This window comes from Xylocopa sonorina, chromosome 1 (genome assembly GCF_050948175.1).
Source record: "Xylocopa sonorina isolate GNS202 chromosome 1, iyXylSono1_principal, whole genome shotgun sequence".
Classification (NCBI taxonomy): domain Eukaryota; kingdom Metazoa; phylum Arthropoda; class Insecta; order Hymenoptera; family Apidae; genus Xylocopa; species Xylocopa sonorina.
The window spans coordinates 9369204-9388027 of record NC_135193.1 but is presented as its reverse complement, the minus strand read 5'-3'; the positions used below and the strand labels follow the sequence as shown (position 1 = coordinate 9388027).

At 53.2% G+C, this 18824-nt stretch overlaps 1 protein-coding gene across 3 annotated transcripts in view; it reads left to right on the top strand.

Moving 5' to 3' along the window:
* E75 (ecdysone-induced protein 75) overlaps positions 1 to 18824 on the top strand; it is a 138698-nt gene that overhangs the window by 108430 nt on the left and 11444 nt on the right. For 2 of the 3 annotated variants that reach the window (XM_076893619.1, XM_076893628.1), the window contains exon 2: positions 15342 to 15430. In XM_076893619.1, the coding sequence (XP_076749734.1) occupies positions 15342 to 15430 (89 nt within the window). Of the gene's footprint in view, positions 1 to 14747; positions 14992 to 15341; positions 15431 to 18824 lie in introns of those variants that run through there. The other variant, XM_076893610.1, reaches the window with a different exon arrangement.

The window sequence follows — 18824 nt, the reverse complement described above, 5'->3', positions numbered from 1 at the left end:
CGCGAGACCAACGCGCGCGTAAGGTCGACGAGGTCGAAACGCGTTTCGAGAGGCGTTCAGAGTGGCTAGATGTTTGGGTACTCTCGCGTTAAAGGGTGTTCGCGAATTCTATCCACGTGCTTCGCATGGGTCGTTTGAAGAAGTCGTCCTCGTCGACCCGCGTCGTCAACCTCAACCTATCCAAACTCGAGGAGGGATGCAACAGAGATTCGACTGCAAATTTCTGTCCCCTCTCTCGTCTCTCTCTCATCCTACGCGCGACGACCAGGTGCGAAAGACAGTAACCCCGAACGAGGAGAGGTCTCCTTCCTCCTCCCAGACGTCACCCTTCCTGCGAGCGAGTTCAAGGACTCGGTTGCACGGCGGCTGGGCGGTCGAGGGGAGGCGCGCGGGTACGAGGACGGCCAGGCGAAAAGGAGGAAGAGGCAGGACGCGAGGATGTGCAAGGGTAGCCGAGAGCGTTACACCTAGGTAGGGCATTGCACCGGTGCGACGCTGCAGTCGAAGTCTTTGCCCGGCGCTCGCGGTGCAACTGCAAAGAGTTGCATTCGCGTAGCCGCGTGCAGTGACCCGCCCTACCGTTAGGACGGCCCCGAGGATGCGTTCCCCTCTTCTACGTCTTCTTCTTCTTCTTCTTCTTCTTCTTCATCGTCTTCTTCTTCTTCTTCTTCTTCGTCATCGTCGTCGTCGACATCGTGGTCTTCTTCTTCTCTCGGCTTCTTCATCTTGTTCTTGTTTCTGCATCTTCTGCCCCCTGTTATCTCCCTTCCTTCTCCTCGCCGTTGTGTTCCAGCGACGCGACGACGGTCGACGATCCGTTGGGCTTCAGGATGACTCTCGAACGTTCTTCCTACGCGTATCAGAAGCGAATCGTAGGCGCTTGACTCGTACGAATGTAGTATAGTCTCTCGATGGTAATCGATCGTCAGGGTGTTGGTGCTTTTATATTAAAACAAAAAATCGCAATCGCGCGACGATTAAACTGACAGTCGACCGATAGCGGCTCGATAAGCTCGCCCTCGCGGTTCCAGAGGAGGGGGCCTCAGCGACTACTTCGCGGGTTGACAACCCCGAGATAATGTATCTCTGCTCGCTGAATCGAGCTCTCAGGGGAAACGAAAGATAAACCGCGCGCATATAAATGACCCGCTCGATTTAGAACGAACGCTGCACTCGACTCTGCCTCTCGTTACCTATCCACCACTTCGAACCGTGAAAGATCCACTCCTCGCGACATTAAACGAGAAACCACCCCCAACTGTAACGAACCCCCCTCGAATAAACATCCAACCATCGCAAACGGAAACCACGGGGGCCACCTATCGAACCTCATCGCCAGTTCGAACGCGCAGACCGCGATTTCGCGATTTTTCCTCGCCACCCTCGCGACGCAACCCTCGAACGTGCAGGTGCCACGAACGAAACACGTCGACCAGGGGTAAGGTTGTCAGGGAGGGGCGGCGGTGGGAGGTCAGTGACCGTTTTCCATGCTGGTAGGGGTCGGCGCACTCCCAAGATCGGCGCGTATGCACGTGCGTGCATGTCGGTGCAAGACGCGCGCCGGTGCAGTCGTTACACTCCCACGTCGCTATGCAGTCCCGTAACATTCGCGGAAGCCGTGCACCCCCCCTGTACCCCCTCGCCGCCTCCCCCTCGTTCTCACACCGCTCGTCTCTTTCTCTCCTCCCGTCGGGTACGCGCGCTCTCTGGCTCTCCTCTCCGGCTCTTTACTTCCACCCTACCCCCTCCCGCCGCGGAGGGAACTCTTTCGCTTGCACACCCGTTCCTCGCCTTCCCTCCCCCTCGGAAGGTTCTACACGCTCGTTGCCCCGTTTCGAGGAGGCATAGAGAGGCCGCCTCTCGCGCATGGACCGATTTCGACTTGGCAACCGCACCGCGCCGCGGTGCACCCGTGACCGAGCTCTGCAAAAAAGTCACGCAGGGTGCACGCGGATCCGCGCCACCGTCCAGCTGTCCCGCCTCGGCTATTTCGCTTCTCTCCTTCTCGTCTCTCTGTTGTTTTTAACACCTGTTTCCTTTCTTTTTGCTTTTTATAGGTATTGTTTCGTTTTTCGAGGGCGAGGATGGGTTTTTGAGAAGGGGTGAGGGAGATTAGAAGGTCGGTAGGTTTAGAATTGGGATCGTTAGACGGGTCGTATACGAGTGTCGAGTTAGGGGACGCGCGACTGGTGCAATTGGAGCAACGAGGTTAGATTGGATTAGGTCTGATTGATTTAGGATTCGTCGGACGGGGTCATTATTGGGTTTGGTCCCAAGAGGGTGCACGGTGGGACGATGCGTCGCTTCTTTTTACTCGCGATCTTGTGGCTTCCGACGCTGCGGAGGATCGTGTAATTTTCTTTTTTTATAAATATATATAATGCCCACGCTTTATGGAGAACGAATACAGTCGGATCCAGTAGATAGCGACGAGCGTTCGCACATTTCAGCGTGCTATTTTTAGTTTCTAATTAAAATTGAATGCTCCCCGCAACAGAGCTGGCATTAAAAATACGCCGTGTGCGTTTGTAAAGCAAATGATAGAACGATGGAAGCTGCGATTTTAAATTGCGCGCGGCGGCACCTCGGGTATACACACCATCGTCTGCTGGAACATTATGCGCGCTGAAACAATGTGTTCCGCTATTGAACGCAAATTTCAGGTTTCCACTGCTTCGGGAATAATAACCCTTAAATACAAAGAACGAGCTTAATGCCGTCCATTACTATTCCAGCTACCAGTACAACTCTCTGTTCGATCCTCCGCGCTTTATTATCGAACCTGTCCAAAAGCTCTGACCGACGACTTCTCGCTTTGGAAAAACCCCAACCACCAATCTCCATAAACGATACCTCTGACAATCTCCTGTAAGATTCGTCATTTCCTCGATGGGTCTAGTATCGACTAAAAATCGCGACGACCACCCCGCATCGTCGTACGTAAATTGCCTCATCATAGATCCCCGCGATACTCAACGTCGTTCTCAAGTATCGCTATCTTTTTTCTCATTCGTCGTCCTCCAACGTGTGGCATTAGAGTGTCAACGGTTTTCAGTGAAAAGAAAATGTACTGAAACGATCGTCAGCTTCAGTTCGTTGGACAAAGACGACTCTCGTAGCAGTCGATAGAAAATCGAAGCGGGGATAGTAGGCTTACGGATCCCCTCGGATCGAGGATCGATCGAGCGAGGCCGGTTATGCAAAGGCCTCATTAATCGCTCGCGGACTCGTTCTCTGGGTCAACGCTCCGAGGACGGCGGCTCGAGCGACGCTCATTGTCTCCAGCGTCGGGGCTCAAGGACCGTGGCTCGTTCAGGGTTTCTCGCGGGATCGATGACCGTCAGAGGCTCTCTCTGTCTCTCTCCTTCCTCAGTTCCTCGCCTCTCCTCGTCCTCCACCTTTTCTCTCGACTCGTCTCGCATTTTCGTAGCCCGACTCGCGATCCCCAGATGCAGATCTACGTTCCACGGGGGTGCGGGTCAAAGGTGACGCGGAAGTCGAACTCCACGCCCCGAGTCGTTCCTCCGCCGCGTTCAATTAACCGCTAACGCCGTCGACGAGCACTGGATTATGCGCATACATGAATAACGCGACGGGCCAATTGCCGGCGTTGCACGTGAAAATCGAAATCGAGCGGCTGGATCTGACTTTCAGAGGGGTTTGGAACCTTTTGCAGGAGTAGCGATTGAAATCGCGTGCGACGTGTGTATACAGCAGTGATTTCGTACGAAAAGAGATCGATCGAGCGACCCTTCAGTCGACTACTCGAAGACACTCGACTCCTCTCCCTCGAACAATGTACCATCGATCGTATATCAACGCCTAATTCGATAACGACGAATTTCCCAGCGCTCGCGAGGAGATCGATCGCTTAACGGTTCATGGCGAATCGATGGCGATGGTTCGCGTAAAATATCGCTCCCATGAAGGATCGTAACCGTCGACCTGGCAGCTTTCGAGGGTCGCGTCAGGTACCAGCCGCGTTAATGCGATTAGGAAGGTTGTTTGTCGGGATGGACACGGCGATTAGCCTGGTCTGTTTGCCTCGCGCGGATGGATTATCCAAAACAAACCGTCGGGACCTCGAGGAGGCATCGAGCCTCCTCTTCGATCGAAACGGCGACGAAGGAGGCCTCTCCTTTGGGTACGTCCAGTGGCGTCCCTTGTGGCGTTCGTGTAGAGAGAGAGAGAGAAAGAGAGGGAGAGAAACTCAGAGGAGTGTAATTGATGGACAATGGCGGGCTCGTTACGTCGCGGGAATCCTCGTGGGCGTGGCGGGAAAGGGTTGAGAAGTCAATCGGTCACGAGGCGGCGGCTCGTAAATTCGTCGATGAAATTTCACGGCTGGCTTGTGCACGGGACCCCTCGAAACCCTTTCAAAGGCTACGTCGAGAGAGCGAGCCGTGGGTTGTTTGCTGGTGGGACGTGTGGCCAGCGTGGATAATGTACACGGCTGACGAGAATTAGCTACCGGGTTTCGGGGAAGATCGAGGACGGAGGAAAGGGTTAATCGGCCGGATGAATGCGCTGCGGAGTAGTTTAACCATCCTGGGGTTTATTGGGGATTATTGTTGCGGTGCGCGAAAGGTTTCGAGCGGCTTTGTTTAGCCGTTCGAAGGTACTCGTGATTTACGACGCTCACTTTGTGCGTGGGCGTTGGATATTTTATTACACTCGCAGAAAGAATCGCTGTTGTCTTCCAATAAAAAGTACAGAACGTTAGACGAGAAAAATCGATATAAAATCTATGAAAATTCGCGTACCCCTGAGTTTCCATTAAAGGGATGGAAATGAAGATTATCAGACCTCGACAAGCATAGAATTAATATAATATGGCTCGAAAAATCGAAATAAAATCTATGAAAATTCGCGTATCCCCAAGTTTCCATTAAAGGGATGAAAATGAAGATTATCAGACCTCGACAAGCATAGAATTAATATAATATGGCTCGAAAAATCGAAATAAAATCTATGAAAATTCGCGTATCCCCAAGTTTCTATTAAAGGGATGAAATTGAAGATTATCAGATCTCGACAAGCATAGAATTAATATGATATGGCTGGAAAAATCGAAATAAAATCTATGAAAATTCGCGTACCCCTAAGTTTCTATTAAAGGGATGAAATTGAAGATTATCAGATCTCGACAAGCATAGAATTAATATGATATGGCTGGAAAAATCGAAATAAAATCTATGAAAATTCGCGTACCCCTAAGTTTCTATTAAAGGGATGAAATTGAAGATTATCAGATCTCGACAAGCATAGAATTAATATGATACGGCTCGAAATAAGACGTTTGGAGTAAGGAGATCAGGTCAAAGCGGTGATTCGACGATGACAGCCGCGGTGCTCGCGAAGGGGTTAATAATACCGAAAGATATCCGGTTCTCCGAAATGGCCGTGACTCAACAAGTAGCCTGGGCGTCGGGGGAGCCGCGTGGCCGGTCGTCCGCGCGTTTCTCCTCGTTTTTCACGATTAATCGGGAGAGGAAAAAGCGGTTTACCACGGACGTCCGTGAGAGGAAGAAGAAAGGATCGGAGTTGGAGGAGGAGGAGGAGATACGAAGCGTGCTGCTCGGCGGCGATCGAAGCGGTGACGCGAAGCAGGCCACTTCGGGGCCGCGACTAGTGGCACACGTTCTTCTGCCTATTCCTCCTCCTCCTCCTCCTCCGCCTCGCTCTTACCCGTTCCTCGGCCACGGTCTTCCTCCCGAACTCCCCTTTTCTCCTGGCCGCCGCGCATTCAGCTCTAATCTCTTTTTACCGGCGATCCGACATTCCGATGGTCGCGCTTTCGTTGAAACGCTCGCGGAAACCTTCGAAATCGAATCCCTCGATCGACTCTTCGTCGACGCTCCGTGAAACTTGCGAGCACCTCGAGGTGCAGTCTTTGCATCGTTTTACGTGGAAGATGCATCTTCAACGCGATACCTGTTGCTCGTTCAGAGTCTCCTGTTCAACCCCCAGGGTAGAGTATCCCCTCCAACAGCGACAAAATTAACTAGCATTGATGAAAAGAGAGAAGAACTTGGAAGAAAGTCGAAGAACCTCTCGAAAAGGCGAACAGTGTATCGCGCGATACACTGTACAAGTGGGATAGTCGAACTTGGCGAGGCGGCGAGCGAAAAGGTACCGACCGTGAAACGCTCGAAACGCTCCTCGATCCCAAGGAGGAATCTGTCGGAGGGAGAATCCACGTTGCCGCAGCGAAGCATCAAAAAAATTTCAGGAACGATCGTTATTTTTAGCCGCGCGAGAAGAGAGCGACGGGTACGGAAAGTCGGTGGCCAGCGGCGGCGCGTACGATTTACGGCGATGGGAAATTCGGAGCGCGGACCGTGGCCGTTCCATTTCGATTGGACGCGCACGGCTCGGTTGGCAGGCGTCCGCGCGGATCCGCGATCGGCAAACGAAACCGTGATGGTGAAAACTAAGAGAACCAAGTCTGGATGGACGCGCGTACGCGGACTGGCGTCGTTCGCGGGTCACGGCGCAAGTCGTCCATCGCTAGGCCGTGGAACTTACTTTTTCCATTTTTCTTTCGCCTCGACTGAAGCCGGACGCGTCGATTCCTCGCGATCTCCGCGATTTTCAAAAGCCTTCGATCGAGAGACGCGCGATTTGGGTCCGCGATTATGCGAGGAACAGGTTCCAGCTCGACGTTGCGCCCAAAAACGGTACCCTCGTATTAATCGCGACGCGCGTAGCATAGAGCGAACGGTGTCGATCGCGCGTTCGAAACGAGAACGGAGTTGAACGAGGTTTAATTGGAAAGAGAGGCACGCGGTAGCTCTCGATTTCGGAGCCGCGGACGATTTAATACCGCGACGGGGGCGGCTCGCGGTCCCTGTGGGCCCGTTCGGTGCCGTTGACACAGATCCCCCGGCCAGTGTGGCTCTCGGGCGAGATATGATCGGGGACACGCGTCGCATGAAAAGAAGTACGCCACCGGACCGCAGTGTGCATCCTAATGCGCGTTCAACCGCTGCAGGCACGTCCCGCGTCCCAGCTGCTCTCCTCCACGCCCACCAAAACCGCGTCTTCCTTCTTCGAGCGATTCCTTTTCCTCTTCTCTTATAGATCCATCCACATTGCACCTTCGCAAGCCTCTATCTCCACACTTTGCAAATTCAAACGTTCCAAAAAACGCGTACGGAGAAGAAAGTCGGATTTAACGCGTGTTTTATTCGCGCGATTTTTCATTGGACCCAACTGCTGTCCTCTACGCCCACCAAAACCGCGTCTTCCTTCTTCGAACGATTCCTTTTTTCTTCTCTTATAGATCCATCCACATTGCGCTTGTGCGAGCCTCTATCTTCACATTTTGCAAATTCAAACGTTCCAAAAATCGCGTACGGAGAAGAGAGTCAGGTTTAACGCGTGCTTTATTCTCGCGATTTTTCATTGGACCCAACTGCTCTCCTCTACGCCCACCAAAACCGCGTCTTCCTTCTTCGAGCGATTCCTTTTCCTCTTCTCTTGTAGATCCATCCACATTGCACCTTCGCGAGCCTCTATCTCCACACTTTGCAAATTCAAACAAGGTCAAGAAGAAGTAAGAATGTAAGGTTTAACGCGTGCTTTACTCTCGCGATTTTTCATTGGACGCGACCAAATCGTGGAACGCAACCCCGTCGACGGGGCCCGTTAATTCCTCGCCTGTTATCGCGGCGTCGCGTAATTACGCGAGCGGGGTTTGCTCGCGGGGCATCCATTGTCCCGCGGCCCGTTCTTTCGTGAGAAAACGAAGAATCACCGCGGCGAGAGGAGATTACATATCGCGATAATAAACTGGTAATCTCGCGGAGCCGTGCAACGAGCGTGCAGAAAGGAGAACGGTGCACGTCGCTGGTTTGCGGTCCGCGAGTCCCTGTTGCTGCGACGCGTGCTACCCGTTCAGGCTTCCTCGCTCCTGCCTCCTGGCTGCTGCTGCTGCTGCTGCTGCTGCTGCAGGTTCAGTGACATCAACGCACGCATGTGCGTGACGCGGCGCGCGCACCGTTATGCCCATAGCCTGCCCTATAGTGCCCACTGCGGAAGTATAACCATACGCTACTTGGCTGGCACGCCGTGCGAGCGGCGATCGGCCTCCGATCTAGCCGGACGACCGCTTAGTTGGCCTGGTACCTTACAGCGCTCGGAATTCGAAGCCTCTGGAACACTGCTTGCCCATCGATCTTCCGTGTTTCGATCAGCGTTTCGACTCAGGGTGGATTCATTTTTCGGGTTTTCTGAGGAGTAGCGAGTGGAGAGTTGGAGAACGAGTTACAAAAGCTACTTTTCGAGTGGACCCTTTGGAGTTTAGTTTTTCTTACGAATAGCAATTTGAGGTTCAAGGTTTGTACGATATGGTGAAATTGATCGAAAGTGATGTCGATTCGTTTTCGTTAATATTCACGAGAATCTTCGATCGACTTCCATCGCAGAGAGCACTCGATTCTGCTGTATAACGTTACGATATCACTTAACGAGACTCGCGCCTAATAATCGCGCAGTAGCTGGTACCATAGCCAGGGCCGTCAGTTTGATCGCCCAACAGCCGTGGAAATACCAGGAAGCGATCGACGATCGGTTCTATAACGATCGAAAACAGGCCAGACGTTTGACTCGGCCTCTGATAACCACCGGTGCGCTTAATAAACCGTCGTAACGTCTTGAAATATGCAACGGAACGATCGTCGTCGACCCAGCCTAACCGATCGGCTTTTTGCGAGCTCCCTTCTCGGCTCTCCTCTCCTCTAATCAAAACGTTCGCGGTTGAGATTCCCCCGACAGATATTCAATTAATTTTAATGGAAAATGGTCGACGCGCAATCCTCTAATGGCTAAATGATAGGTGTTTAGACGAGCGCGACGGCCATTTTATTTTCCCTCTCGCGAGGTGATATCGAGGGAACGTCGAGTCGCTCTGCAATTTTCTTCCTTCTTCTCGCGATCTCTCATTTCTTTCTCTTTTATACACATTTCGTAACTGTCTTATTCAATTTTAAAAGGTTTCTTGCGAGAGGATCGCCCAAGGGGTCAGAGTTTCTTTTCTGAATCGGATAGAACCGATAATGGAGAATTTCCGACGAAGTCATCTCGTTACACGACGCTCGAGTCGCGATTCTTTTAATCTACGAACGAATTTCTCACTGTCGACGCGAACTCGCGTTACCAAGTCGTTACCAAGCGTCGTCGACGATCCAGGAAGGAACCGCTTACGACGGCGAAACGACGGTCGCCAACCGGTCGTTCGACGCAAGGACGCGTACGAGGCATCGCGGTAACGCCTTTTAATTATTTAACCGCGGCTCGTTAGCGTTCGCCATCCATCGCGCCCCTCGATTAGCGCCATCGCCGCGGGAAAAACAGTTTAGGCAGCTGCGCGCGATTGTTCGAGCTTTCCCAGGCGAACCTAGCCAACCACGAATTCCTCGGTTTACGGCTTATTGTTCGCGCCAATTAACGTTGACGGGGGCCTGGCTCTCGTTAATTCGATCGCCTCGATGATGAAAACGACTTTGTAATTAATCGGTACGCTCGCCATTGTTCCGCTGGGTAAGCCGTGGCTGTTTGTCGGTTAGTTTAGGCTGCCTCTACGATCTCCTGGATCGTCTCTTCCGTATAAACAGGGAATACCATCTCTCTCCATTCTGTGTAATTGTCTGGATTAACATTTCGACCACTGACAACAGGCGGCGGTGTAAATTAATCGACGGTACCATCTGTGGACAAAATTCGGGACGAGTTAATTGAAGGGAGGGTTCCACCAGTCTGTCTCGTGGAGATATATTTTCTGAACGCTTATCGAGTGTCGACTGTAAAATAGTGGTAAAATAGAGGTGGTCGAAGGTGACGCTACGTATAATTTAAGGGATGATTTCCATAAGGACAGAGGCGAGTGAACGGTGATTCAGGAAGCGATAAAAATCGCTCTGGGCTTGACATTAGATCGGATCAGCTGGCTCGATCGAGCGTCGAAAATTCAATTACCGCGGGATAATGAAACTGGTCGACGATGGAGCGGCATTCCTCGTCACCCGACGCCTCTGCGTCGATTAACATAATTAGCGGGCAACGATCGCGCGATAAAATGGTGGATTCGCGGAACGGTGATGGGTCCGCGGACGGGCGGGCTCTTCCGCGCGTCCCAAAGGTCGTCGACCAACCGGATAAATTTCTCGGTAGCCACGATAGATTATGCGAACGCGCGACACGTATCGACGCGCGACGTCTCTCTTATTGTTGGATCGAACGCTCTGGGGACCTCGACCGCGTTGCGATTCGAGCCGTGTTCCCCCCCGTGGAAAACGGAGAACTCGCGAGGCACCGCCAGTTCTCCAAGGTTCACGTACGAGATTGATGCTCGCGCTTCCTCGACTCGTTCCATTTGAAATTCTACCGATTCGACCATTTTCTGTATACTCGAATACGCGAAGAATTAATTCGCGAATATATTACACGTGCGAGTTCTTCGTTTCAGAATTTAGAAAAGAGACAGACGAACATGTCGCACGTTAAGAGCGCTCGAATTTCCAAGTTCGAAGTTTCGACGACAACACCAGACGAATTCGAAATACCACGGTTGATACGAGACACAGGATGCGCGAATCGAATTTCACTCGCTGGCGAAGCAATTAGAGCGATGATTTTAATTACCGAACCGGTTGTAATCGTAAGGCCAAAGATATTCACCGTAATTAGTTCAACCGGGATAACTATACGCGGAGCTTGGGATAGCGAAGGGGCTCGAGTCGCGAGGGGGTGGAATACATTTCGCTGGAACAAAAGGCAGGAAGCTAGTCGATGATTTGAGAACGTTCTCGCGTATCCATAAATATAATATCCACTCCGAATCCCCTTTCGAACGCTGCCTCTGGAAACTGTTCGCCAGTGGTATCCTTTTTTTCTTTTTTTCTTTTTTTCTCTTCCTCCTTTTTCCTCTCGTTTCCTGTGCTCTCCCGTTGACGCGCTCCCCCGATATTCCACTTCGTTGGAGTCCAATAATGCCGACACGCGCGATCGCTTTACACTAGCCGATTAAAAATAGATGCCACGCGAGGGCCACGGTGTATTCGTTGCATATAAATGCGCGTGACTGCAGGTCGCTAGCCGATTTCAAGGAAACGTCTTCGTCTGACCTCCGTCGCCGCCGGCCATTACGTTCGAGGCCTGTCCAATATTCCGGCTGACGGCTCGCCGATTCGCAACCCAACGCAGCGCCGTTCTATCTACGATTTTACGTAATCCATCGGATTTGCGATTTAAATCTCTCCTTCTTTTCCACTTTATTTCATGTCATTTCTGAAGCTCGAAGATACGCGAGCGTGCCCAGCCTTGACGTGGAAACGATGAAACATCGTCGAACGACCCCCCTCTTTCCCACACTGGTCGATCAGAGGCATAATTGCTCGATTCAGAACCCTTTAAACGCGCGAAGGAAACGGATACCACTGGAAACTCAGCGACCTGTCACTCGAATCGCCGCGAGAATTACAAGTACAGCGCCTAGCGGACAATGGACGAGGAGCAGCCAAAAATCGTAACCAGTCGAGGGACGTCACGGTCAGACATCCGCACGGTCGATCCTCGCCGCGTATTCTAATTGAAAACGGCACTGGACAAGGACAAACGGACGCAACGAAAGGAATAAAGGAAGCCAGGCATACAGAGAGAGAGAGAGAGATAGAGAGAAAGAGAGAGATGGAAAAAGCAATCGGCTTTCAGGCTCGGAAGAAGGTCAACACGGTGGACGCGAGGGACAGGGTCACCGCTTCTCGTAATAACGCAGCCGTAAAATCATGAAAATAAATTATCGCGTAGATGATGGCGAACGTTAACTCCCTCGAGCGTCGTCGTCGTCGTCGTCGTCGCGTCTCCTCGCGCGGTTAAGTAGCTGTCGCGTACAACCGGAGAAAGTTCGCTCGTTTATGCGTTTACGAACCGGCAATAAAACGCCGAACGCGACGAACGCAGGACGAGGAAAAAAAAACGAGCTGGGGCCACGGTTCACCAGGCCAGTCGACCGTGCGTCCGAAAGGGTTGCGAGCCCCGTCCGGCAAGGGTTGACGGCCGCCCTGTTTGGGTTTCCAGGTTATTGTCACCGCGGACCCTTCTCAGCGGACGTTTTCCAGCAAAATATCGTGTTTCCGTAGGGGAATCTCGATTCACAATGGATCTACGCTTCCGGTTGCTACGGAAGACGCACCCCTTTTCAATGGATCGACCGAAACGCGTCTCTCTCTGGGCTCGCGGTCGCTCGAAATCGTTATATTTCCGATATTCATCGGGTAACACCGTTTGCGAGAGGCGGTTTGCACTTTTACTATCCCAATTAACGTTGGCGATTCATAACCGGTTGGTAATTGGCTGTCAGGATTTACGACGTACGAACGTGGCGCGCGTTTTTACGCTGGGTAGCCGAGTACCCGAGCGAAAGCACGGCCAGAATGAATCGTTGGTACCTACACACGCGTGGTTGAATTAGCGATTGAGGAGAAAGAGAGTCGATGGCGGGTGCTGGCTGTTGGACAGGTGGTGGAGCGATGGCGGGTCGCGTGGGTAGAGCGCAATGCACTTCGACAGCGGATTCGAGCAAATCCGTTGTGGCGAATCGCGGAGGTGACACGCGATTAATCGCCGCGTAATTGATAAGGAAAAAATGAGAAACAATCAACTTCATTAACGAGAATACGCTCGACTGTGCTGTTCAGCTGCGTAGAATCGCGAACGGCGCTTGAATCAGCGGTAAACCGATCCGACTGCAGCCGCGAAATTCCGCGAGCGGCCACGCTCGCAAGGACGAGGAGCGGGCAGCAACGCATAGCTCACGAAATCTCGAAGCGTGTTCAACGCGTAACGAAAGTAACCCCAGCGACAAGTTCATCGAACCTGCGTCACGTTTTTCGCCCGTCGTCCACGCACGTGCCTATCCGTCCTGCGAATCGGAACGCCGTACGTGCTCCCGAATTTCGCATCGCCTCTTTCTCTGGGTGACCAGGAAATCGCAGCAAACTCTGCGACAAGGAAACATCCCTACCTCCGTCTCTCTGCGATTGCACAATTTTTTTCCGTATACGAAACGAGCGAGTACGAAGGGAATGAGAACCATTGTATCGACCCGCGAACCAGTCGAGGCTATGTGTACCATTATGTGCACCGTATAGGTGGCCAGTACCTGCAGCGTATCGTGCAAACACGGGAGGATCCATCGCTCTGAAAGAAGCCTCCTTCGAACCTGTAACGCTCGAGACGAACTCGCCAGCGATGGCATAACTTCTCGCGTCTCTGTCGAGAGGTGTTGAAAATCGAAGGAGGATTAGGGAATCGTAGCGCGACGCGGGATCGATAGGAAGGAGGACGAAACGAAACGAAGCGGAGGATCTCTGGCTCTCTTCGGATCGGCGAGACAAAGAGGGAAGCGCGCGCGCGCGCGAGTAAGGCAGAAGAAAGGCCGGGAGGAAGCCGGCAAGGTTAGACGGAGATGAGGAAAAGCAGAAAGGCGAAACGAGAGAGAGAAAGAGAGAGAAAAGAGAGAGAGATCGACAGGATCCCGGGTTGGTTGGCTCGAGCGAGAAGGCGCATGGCCTTGGCCGCTGCTGCGGGGTAATTCAGTCAAGGTTTCGGCCGATGAACTTCCTACCGACGGTAGGAAGGAGAGCCAGGCGGTAGAGGTCCGCAGCGAACGGTGGGGATACGCGTCGGCCAATAGCGGCGGCGCGCGGCCCAGCGCGCGGCCCTCTGATTGGACGGGCCCGCGTACGACGGTGCCCGGGCCCGCAGCCGCTTGTCAGTGACCTCCAGCATTGAAAATACGATGAACTCTCTCGGGGGGCTCTGTAAGACCGCGCCGCTGTGCGCTGTGTGTCCTCTACTACATACTAGGTAGCCAGGGCGTAGACATTGTAGATGGTCGAGGCAGCCAACATCAATCCCTCCCCTCCACACCGTCGTCGCACCGAGTAAGGGCTGCACGGCCCCCAGGTAACCAACACTCGCCAGCGCCGAACTCCAGTCAGACCAACGCGAACCTCCCTCGAGCTAACACTTACTTTCACTCTCTCTTCTGCCTTCCATCCGTCGTTCGTTCGTTCGTTAGCTCGCTCGCTCGCTCGCTCGTACGCTCGCTCGCGCTTCCTCCGCTCGGTTCCTTCCTCTGCCGCGTGCAACCCGGTCCTGCACACACGGTCTTCCTCCTCGACAACGCCGGGTCTATAACACGGACGCGGTCTACGCCGCTCGCCACAGAACGCACCTGCCCTTCGTTTCGGCTGGAGCTCGCCCGCGACGAGACCCACTGCCCGCCGTGGTGACACACGGCTGCGAACCAACCACGTCACCCCGTATCGGTGGGCTCGCGTTCCCAAGTTCGACCACGTGTGATCGCGTGCCCGTTGTGTCGCGATCGGACAGGAACACTGCTGGAAGACCTCGTTGAGGATCTGAGGGATTCGGAGGACGACGAGAAAGAGCGAGAAGGGGAGAGAGAGATATATATATATATATATATACACGTATATATATATATATATAGAGAGAGAGAGGGTTTATTACGTCTGGTGATCGATCGAGGAGAAGTGAGTTTGTGATTATTATTAGTCAGTGATACCGGAGGGAACGCAATGTAGCGAACCGATGTCGGTTCTCGGCTCAGTGCAGTGTCGTGCCAAGTGGATGGTACATCGAAGAAGCTAAGAAGAGGAGTATTTCGGATCTCGCGTATCGTCGTTGGATCGATCGACGGAACGATCTCTAGAGGCAAGATGATCCTGACGCCGGACAGCAGCGCGCAGGCCACAATGGCTACGTCACCGGCACCGGAATCGCCGATCTCGAGCATGTCCTCGCACGGCTCGCGCGCCTCCAGCGTCTCGCGCATGTCCTGCGTCTCTCAGGGCATGTCCAGCCCTTATCACGTGGCCCAGCTGCCCCATCATCTCAGCCCAAACATGCCCACCATGGACTCGACCGTTTCCTCGGCGAAACCAGAGCCTGAATTGAACATAGGTACGATATCCAGCAGCGTCGATCGGGAAAATCGGCGAGTCGGAGGCGATCGGAAACAGTACCAGTCGCGAGAAAAACGATCGGCGCCTCGTGACGGTCGTAGTGAAAGCGGAAAGTTGTAACAGCCCGATGCTGTAACCCGCCGCGAGAGAGGAGAAAGTGTTCTTCTTTCTCTCCCACCTTTCTCCTCCCAGCCGCGCGGTCTCCGCCACGTGGAGAACGCCGCGAACCCCACCCGTATTTATACATATCCGGCGTTACATACGCGCGTACACGTTGTGCACCAAGGCGCGTGCCACCACCGGCGCCGTGAAATCCATGCCCACACCGTTTCTCTTCTTCTGTTCCAGAATTCGACGGGACCACAGTATTGTGCCGTGTCTGCGGGGACAAGGCTTCCGGTTTCCACTATGGGGTACACTCCTGCGAGGGATGCAAGGTGAGTGGAATTCGAACTCGCGACACGCGATACCGACCGTTCGACGTTGCAACGTTACCCTCGACGTTCCTCAGAGATCCGTTTGCAATTTGTGCTTACGACTTCGCGAACGATCGTACGTGTTCCTCGATGGAATTTTTTTTTTCTTTCTCGTTTCCACGTTCTCGCAAGGATCCGAGAGGGACCGTATTCAGGGACTATACGTCGAACGATCCGTTCCCACGACGTTCTCGATGGCTCGATCTTTCAGTTTGTCGTTATCGACAACGCGGAACGAGGCACCGAAAACGTCGAGCCGTGACGCGGATCTGGCCAGGAAGTGAACGGATGCTTGAATGTGAACGTACGACGCCGACCAAGGCTACGGAGAAGCTATCGACCGGGCGGCGCTCGACCTTGTGCACGCGGAAATCGCGAGACGTTCGAACCGAGTCCTTGACGTTGCCTCCTCGACTGGCAACCTCTCCTCGTAGACGAAAAATCCCGCCAAGGCCTCGTTTCTTCCGACCCATCCGCTCCGTAGAAACGCTCTCTCTTCGAGTCGCGTATTTGCGTCATCGACTTGACATTCGACGTATTTATCTCTATTCTGGCGACGAGTATATCCTTTCAGTTCGAGAAAAAGGAAGAACGAGAAGAACAGAATCGGTCGCGTAACTTTCGAACGATCGTCTGTCGGACGTGGATGCTGTGGACGATCGAATTTTTCGTGGAACGCGAGGATCGCAGGAAGGTCCTGGCTCGGACAATAGCTTCGCGGGCGGTTACGCAAAAGGGGGCGGAAAATGTGGCGAAATTCTTTGTGGAACGATAACCTTGGCGTGAGAAGGGTCCAGACCAGGTACGCGCGGTCGTCTCTTCCACTCGCGACGACCGTTTTGTTCGCCCGGTGGTTTTACGTGTGGCCGAGTTTTTAGGCCCAGGTAGCTGCAACGCGAAGAATGCACATCCGTCCGTGCAACTTCCTGTCCGGCTTTCGCCTCGATCCCATTATCCTCCTGTTCGGATCGATATCTCCTATTCGCCGCACGATCTATCCGAATCGAAAGAGAGACTCGAAAAACGAAAATTCGCTCTTCATAGTGTTTACGTTTACGTCTCTACGAAGGAGAGGGTGGAATTTTAAACGCGGCTCGCTTACGCCCCTCGCGGTCTGTTAACGTGGCAAGGTATTTAAAAGTTCATCCTGCGCGAAACCTCGGATCGAATGTAAATCGTTTTCCTCGAGACTGATAATTATGCCCCGCGAAGGCCAACGTCCTCGTGCTCGTCATTGTGCGGCTTCAAGGCGGCTGGTGGGGGCAGCACAGGCCGTCGAGTATCGTTTTAGGAAGTGGAGGAACGCTTGCCCACCACCAGCCGCCGCTCTGCCACCTCCACGTCGGTCGGGTGCTCGAAGTGGGGTGCTCTCGCCGCCAGGTGTTGCGGTTAGGTGCTCCGATGCTGGCAGATCTTCCTCGTCCGTCGACTCGACGATCTCGTCTGTGCCACCAGATCAAGGTACTCCTCTCTCGATCGAAATGACGTGGCACTCCGCGGTACACGTAACTCGTGTCACGATCTCGAGAAAGATGTTCAAATTCCAATCTAGCTCGCATCGATTCTCTCAAAATTGATCTCTGGAACGTTAGCCTTGGAACGTATCTCGCACGAAGTGATCGATCGTTCACAGATTCGATTGGTACCCTGGTGAACCACTCTATGGGTCTTCCAAGCTCGTCTCGGTACCACAGCGCGATGACTCTCGTCCCTGGTAGAACCGCGCGATGCCCAGACACCCGTGGAGACACCCCATGGTCGTTGGTCCGGTATTCAGATGAAAAGAAAGAGAGAGTGGCCCGGTAGGATCGCCGAAAAGCCAAAAGAGAGATGATGGCGGGTGACCGCGGCAGAGAGAAAGTGTCTCCGTTCAACCCCCGCTGATCATCGCGTCCAACCAACGCCAGTTCGGTTCGACCCTGGTCTAACCCTCGAAACGAGACGGTCGAGTCGACCAGCGTGTCTGGATCCACGGCTGGGTTTCGTGGTCGAAGCCTCTCCCACCGTTGTGGACCAGAGATCTCGTCGTAGACTCGTCGAACGAGGAGCCTCGGGCTGGGTTGACTGGGTCAGTAACTTATGGACGTAGCGCAACGCTGGCGGTTTATGGCGAACCAGTCGACGCCGAGTGACCTAGCCGCTAGCGGTAGAGACCGTCTTATGGGCACTGGAACACTGCTAGGGACCCGCGAGGTGGAAAGGGAAGAGAACGCGGAAGAGTGTTGGATATCTTTAAGACTAGGTCGCTCGGTCGCGCGCTGCTGTTGCACTATTTCGCCATGCCGCCTGGCCACAAGCTACTTTTCCTCGGCCCCGATGCCTCCTCGCAGGTTCACGCCGTCCATTCCGCCCAACCCTGCCTCGACGACTCCGTTAAAATCACCTGGTCTTAAGGTCACCAGGAATAGAGGATTTCAGAGGCGAGTGGACGACGCGCGAAATTCTCGCGTAATTTGAACAGAGTCGAGGGGACCGATCGGTTAGGTTGTCCGCGCAGGCCCTGTTTTCGAGCTGGAAAAAGTGACGCGAAGATGGCGGCGGCCGCGTGGACTCGCAATGGCCCAGATCCCGCCAGGACGTTGCACCCCCCCTCCACGACAGTTTTCGTGCACGCGTCACTGACCTGGGCTCAGTTTTACGGCACGAGAGATTCGCGGCGCCGCAATCAGCGCGCGGGTCTCGCGATAAAGCCGCGATAAAAGCCACGGCATTCCGGAGGCGACGCGACCGGCTCACGAAACGCTCATCCGAATCTGATCCCCTCCGACTCGATATATCGTTCTATATTTATCCCTCTAATCTTATTACACTATATATTCCACTATACGTATATATACCCTGTGGCTCTCTTCGATCCTTTTTATTCCACCCCAAAGCCCAGCGTGTCTCGACAGCCTCGAATTCGCGCGTTTCCATATTCGTCCGCCAATCTAGAAGAAACCACGTGTACGTATCTCGTTGGTAGCAGTAACGAATAATTTTCATATGTTTACGGTTATTTCGAACTTGCGTAGGTCACAAGGTTTGTCGATGGACCGAGCAAAATTAGTGGAGACTCGAAAAGTATAGCGAGACGACAGCCTTTCCCCCGTGTTTCCGTTTTACGACCCCGTAAAACGCGTCGCGTAGTTTCCCGAATTCTTTAGTGGACTCTATCCTGTCCTAGGTTAACATCCGTCCGATTCGAGAGGTTCGTTCGTTTGACGCCTCGAATGCGGGCTTCGAGCAAATTTCGTGAACTTTTGCGCGAGAGAAAAAAGAGCAAAGCTTAGCTGGGAAAATATTTCGCTTGCCACGAGGAGATAGCGAGGTAAAGGAAAAATGGGCAAAAAGAAGCGGAGTTTTTTCGATACTC